At 35.6% G+C, this 6000-nt stretch overlaps 1 protein-coding gene across 1 annotated transcript in view; it reads right to left on the bottom strand.

Moving 5' to 3' along the window:
• Positions 1–1106: 1106 nt before the first annotated feature.
• Positions 1107–6000, bottom strand: part of LOC115455389 (trypsin epsilon) — a 35979-nt gene continuing 31085 nt past the window's right edge. Inside the window, exon 8 of the mRNA XM_030184039.2 lies at positions 1107–1515. Coding sequence (XP_030039899.2) covers positions 1107–1515 — 409 coding nt within the window. The remainder of the gene's footprint in view (positions 1516–6000) is intronic.

Genomic DNA, 6000 nt, shown 5'->3' with positions numbered 1-6000 from the left:
GAACGGCTGAACCGATTTCACTACTTTTTTTTTGTGTTTGGTATTGTCATGAGAAGGTTCTTATGAAAGATAAAATTCAAAAAATTGTGCGGAAAATTAGAAAACTTAACGAAAATATTAATTTTATATAACCGTCAATTGTTTTAAATAACTGTCAGTGATTGACAGAATGCGCGCTGCAAATTCATAGTTAAGACGGGACAACGTCTGTCGGGTCAGCTAGTTTGATATAATTTTACCGTCATACAAAAAACAAATGAAAATCAAATGATCACAGAAAGTAACAAAGAAATAGTTGGTGTCATTGAACGATTTCTTTAGCAGCGCGCTCGCGTCCTGCCACGGACGTGACCGAGTTGAGATAGCAAAACGATTGTGCGACGGAACAAGAATTATGTCCGGCATCAACCATATTTGATATCGGCATTTTTAAAAGTAATGTTTAAAGAATTTAAACCAATCATAGAGTTGAACCATCATATACCACTGTCAAAGAAAACATATCAGTTTCTTAGGCATATAATTAAAAAGCAAACATACATATAATACAATTATGTTTACAAAATTTTTACACTATTGTTATAGACTATAGTTTCCTTTACAGGATATATGAAGAAAAATATATCTAAATTTGTCAAAGGTGGTAGATATAAAGAAATTTTACAATTTGATATTATCTAGTAAAAACTGTCAGTAAAAATAAGAGAGATAAAACGAGAATACAGTCAGTCGATTATTACAATTCTGTTTGGTTAATAATTTTATTTATTTTTCTACTGCAAAATAACTTTACAGCACCTAATGGTAAAATTGGGGTCGATAGATGATTAGCCCTCGCCAGTCGAAACTATAATAATGTCGGCTTGTTTGAAACCGATGTACACAGGCTGATTCCGGAACGCGACACGCTTACATGCCACTATGGCGGGTTTTAACACCTTGTGTACGGTGGTCGCTATCCGGGCGAATATAAAATATAAGCAGCAAATCATAGACTTAGGGGTGGACAGAAAATGAGGCGTTTTGTTTTTACAAAATTAACAATATCGTGAAGTTATACCTAAACTCGTTCTTATAAAAAAATTTGCTTCTATTTCCTGTGCAATTCAGCTTCGGTTTTTAGCATCTTCAGTGGCGTTAACTCCAGTTTGAGTGACATTAAAACCATAAACATTATAACTAAGGAAGGGGCGTAATTCTAGCTGACTCTCGGTTATACTGCTAACGGCGTGCGCATGCTGTCTCATTGTATCGTACATCTCCTTCTTGCGTTTGCGGAAAACGCCGTTACTTATATAATCCCTGATATCGTACACATCTCCTCTCAACTTTGCCAAGACCTTGTCCAGTTTTGTCGGAACTATATCTTTGTCCACACGTATCTCCAATTCGGGCCTAATTAATCTGGTCTCGGCAAGCCACTGTGAAAGTATGTAGCCGCGCGTCGCCCGAAATATTCTTGTTAAATTGGATTGAGCTATTTTTCTCAGAATTGGAATGTTGTGAACTAACCATCTGTAACAAATAGAGGAACGCATCGATCATTCCTTTAGTGTTGTGGGTACGATCACTTACTATCAGGTGACGTGCCGTTTTCTCCATCTCTCTATCTATAAGTTTAAATAAAAGTAAAGCTAGTAAGCAAGATTCTGTGTCACTGTTTTATCTCTATACAAAGTATGAGTTAACAAATTGTGTTGTCGGGAAGGATTTCAGTGTCCTTCGTCACTGCGTCACTGGGTCCTATGGGAAAGGCCCTTTTAACCTCCAAAAGGCGGGGTTTTAGGTTTAAAACGTATATCTGTCTTTGGCATCATAGCTCTCGACAAATAGAGCGATGTTGATAAGTTCTTTTTTATTTAAACTGATGCAGGCGAGATAACTCTTAGCTATAACTTATGAAGCTCTTTTAAGAAATACTATTGCTTCAGTAGAATTTTCAAGACGTGTTAACTTTGAACTACCTACAATTGCATGTTTGGGCTCATAGTAATGATTCGGATGTATAGTTTACATAGATATCGAGGCCTTATGGCGGGGCAATTAATAATTTAACAGAAAAATGTAATCTTCAACACAAAGAAGGATAGACTTCTACACAAGTATATTCATTTTCCCGGTGTAGGGTTCGGTCCCTCGACACGAAGCCGCTTGGATTAAAATATTATATTAAAGTTAAACGACACATAAACACATTTAATATTTTTATTAAGGATTTTTTGTGTAGAGAGGTTGTAGAATGAAAGAGCCACTAGACAAGTGGTTACAGGCTGTTTTGCAAAACCAAATAAACTTTGAATGTCAGCATATATCTTGGAAATAAAAATATTAATTGGAAACAAAATTAGCCTGTGTCTTATAATTTTCAGTACCAAGGACCAATGTGTCTAAAGATGGAACTAAATAAGAAAATCTGTTCACGTATGATGAAACCTCAAGCGGAGCTGATATCTTTTTATTTCTTTAAATGAAGAGACGAGCTTGTCGTTCGCCTGATGATAAGCGATACGACCGCCCATAAATAGTAGAAAGACCATCCAACAACATGAATTTCAAAGTATTGTTTGGTATTCCACTGCGCTCGCCATCCTGAGACATGAGACGTGAAGTTTCATTATGTCCAGTAGTTACAATGGCTGCAATGTTCTGTAAACCGGAAGACAACAGTGACACATTGTTGCTTGGCAGCAGAAATAGATATTGCGGTGGTACCTACCCAGGCGGAAGCTCACATATAAGAGACCAGTTGAATTACCAGTTAACATTTTCCAATTCAAAATTCAAGCGTTTTACCCTATAAGCAGACTCTGTTTCAATCACAGAGAATCCAATGATGGAAATATGCGCTCAATTATTACTAACAATTGTGTACCAAAATGCACGCTGTCGGCGGAGGAATGGCGGGCCGACACCATTTGCATAATACATTACGTTTGTGAATTCCTCATAGCAGGTTAATTGATTTAATTTTGTGAAATATAGTTTCGTTTACTTATTGGGCATGTAATGTAATAATGATTTCATAAGTTTACGCGAATTTAGACTTTTAAATTAAACTATTTTACGAATTTTATCGCGGTTTTAAATTTTAGTTTTCTCCCGACGTTTCGAAGACTTTGCAGCCTTCATGGTCACGGGGGGACTGAGGTGTTGTTCATCCGCAAAGTCAGAGTTACAATATCTACATACATTTTATAAATATACAACTTTAAATTTTTTTTTGGCTTTTGGTGGTCCGATCTACTCAGAATGAGCTCATGTAACGTAATATTAGATAGACTATTATTTGTAGACTTCCCGCAATACAAAAACTTTGTCTTAATTTTGCAGTGACGTCACAGGTGTGTAATGTCTCTAGTTTTGAATATAACCGTTTAGTCCATTGAAAAGTTACATTTGGGGTTGCGTTTTTTAGAGGACGCAATTTTATTTTTTAGAAGTGTAGGGGGGGTCAGTGTAAAGCTAAAACCAAGTTTGTGGGGTCGCCACCCTTGTCCCTCGGCCGCCATCTTGGGTTGAAATGGTTTTACGATGTATCTCTTAAACTATTTATCTGACAAAAAAATTATATACATTTTTGTTGCAAATTAAATTCTCTACAACTTTGGTCTAGTAACTTTTGTCGTAGAACTATAAATAAAAAAGTTATAAGCAAAAATGTTAAGCAATTGCTTCATCTGTCCCAAAGCGATTCAGGATCCAAGTAATTCGCGTACAAGCCGACAACCGCGGGTTTGTGTTGTACGTATTATGAACCTTATAAACACACGTTCTGATGACGTTGCAATGGACATTGCTTAACATTGAATTTCTTAACATTTTCGCTTATAACTTTTTTTATTTATAGTTCTACGACAAAAGTTACTAGACCAAAGTTGCAGAGAATTTAATTTGCAACAAAAATGTATATAATTTTTTTGTCAGATAAATAGATTAAGAGATACAACGTAAAAACCAATACAACCCAAGATGGCGGCCGAGGGACAAGGGTGGCGACCCCACAAACTTGGTTTTAGCTTTACACTGACCCCCCCTACACTTCTAAAAAATAAAATTGCGTCCTCTAAAAAACGCAAGGTAAGGCCTAAAAAATGTAACATTTCAATGGACTAGTTTTCAATACGAGATACGACATCACTACATTTCATTCTTTATCGGAACAAAGATCCCACTCTACACCTTTGTATGCGTATAGTATCCTATACATTCGGGACATAGGGCCTGTATAACAAGTCTCAAGTGAATTTTATGTGACAGACCATTTATATGGAAGTATATAGAGTGTAGGTAAAAAATCTTATCAATTATCTCAAATGGACAGAGAAACATCAAACAAACATGTCTGCAGCATGTATGTGAATATTCCATATAATATGTTAGTAGCATTATTATAAAATTGTAAGCGACATCAAATTACTAATTTAGTTGTTAGTAGTGTATCCGATTCTACGTTTCCATTACCAATGTGTCTTGCATACAAGGTGCAATTTGCGTGGAGCTTGAGTAGTTGAAATGTAAACAATTTAATATGCAAGCAAGATGCAAGTTGCATGCAATTTTAGACTTAAACCTAAGCGAGTTTTCATACCTACATGCTACTTGCACAAAGAAAGTACTCGGACACAATTCTGATCAGATGTAAACGCAATAAACCTCGATTACAAACAAGATAGCTTGTACAATAACCGACTTAAAATATTCGCATTCAAAATCACTCCACCGCGGGTAAATATTTTAAAGCCGGCTACAGAAATATTTGTTATTTGTTGATGAAATTTCAATGTATTGAAACATGAGTGCAAGTTTTATATCCATTAATTGAGATTTATATTCGAACGGTTTCACCCGACTTCGTTATATTTCTGCATATTTTCCGGGTAAAAAATAGAGTAGACATGGAATATTTCTAGAAATAAAATGTTTTTACATCACTTAAAAAGTTTCCTCGTTGGTATAGACTGCAGTGGTAATCGTGTGGGCTGTTGAGTCTTTCGGTTCGATTTCCAATTCGGGAATCACCGTGTCGGTTTTAAACACGGTTTATTAGTGTCTGGATGTTCCGAACGTGAGAGATTATGAAATAGTAAAAACTAAGATAATTTGAACTGCAACGTCCCTGAAAAGGGACACCGATCCATATTGGAGCTGCATAACATGTGGAATAGTATTTTTTTTTATGATTTAACAAATGTATAATTTTATTTTCACAATATTGTGTTTTGTTGCGGTTCTCATAGGGTGTCAAGCGGGAGCGAGGTTCCGCTATTTCATACGTAGCTCGCCCACTGTGGAAGAGTATTATATACAACCGCCCGCGTGAAATTTCTTTAAGACTCGGTTTTCTTCGATATCTAAGCTACCCAAAACTTAAGACCGCGGCACAAGACTTTTTACAACTGAAAATAAGAAGATAAGCTTGTTGCGGATGACATTCCAATTTTGAAAAACTGGCTTAAGGTGGTAGCTCAAGGTCCATTTTCATACATTTTGTTTCGGCTTTAATCTGGGTAACTAAACAAGTATTGGCAAGCAAAGAATTTAAATTCACGTCTAGTTAGTGATTAGTTCTCGCAGTTGAAAGAAAAATGTAAAAATAATTAATAATCATGGATATTTCGGCCTTTAAAATTTAATATGACGAAATTTTAAAGGCAGAAATATCCATGATTATTAATTATTTTTACATTTTTCTTTCAACTGCGAGAACTAATCACTAACTAGACGTGAATTTAAATTCTTTACTTGCCAATACTTGTTTAGTTACCCAGATTAAAGCCGAAACAAAATGTATGAAAATGGACCTTGAGCTACCACCTTAAATTAATAAAAAACCAAGGCAAGCTTGTTCTATCTATGCTGCAGTTACAAGCAGTTAAAGCACTCAAAACTTTGACTTACAAAATTACATAGCACTGAACTGTTTGGCTGTTCGAACAGGTGCCTAACTTTTATTTCTTTCTTTGTCTTACAGGTTGTTGTGGTCTATGTTTGCTTTATGCT

The sequence above is a fragment of the Manduca sexta genome, chromosome 27 (assembly GCF_014839805.1).
Source record: "Manduca sexta isolate Smith_Timp_Sample1 chromosome 27, JHU_Msex_v1.0, whole genome shotgun sequence".
Lineage (NCBI taxonomy): Eukaryota > Metazoa > Arthropoda > Insecta > Lepidoptera > Sphingidae > Manduca > Manduca sexta.
This window is presented reverse-complemented; position numbering and strand designations above follow the sequence as displayed.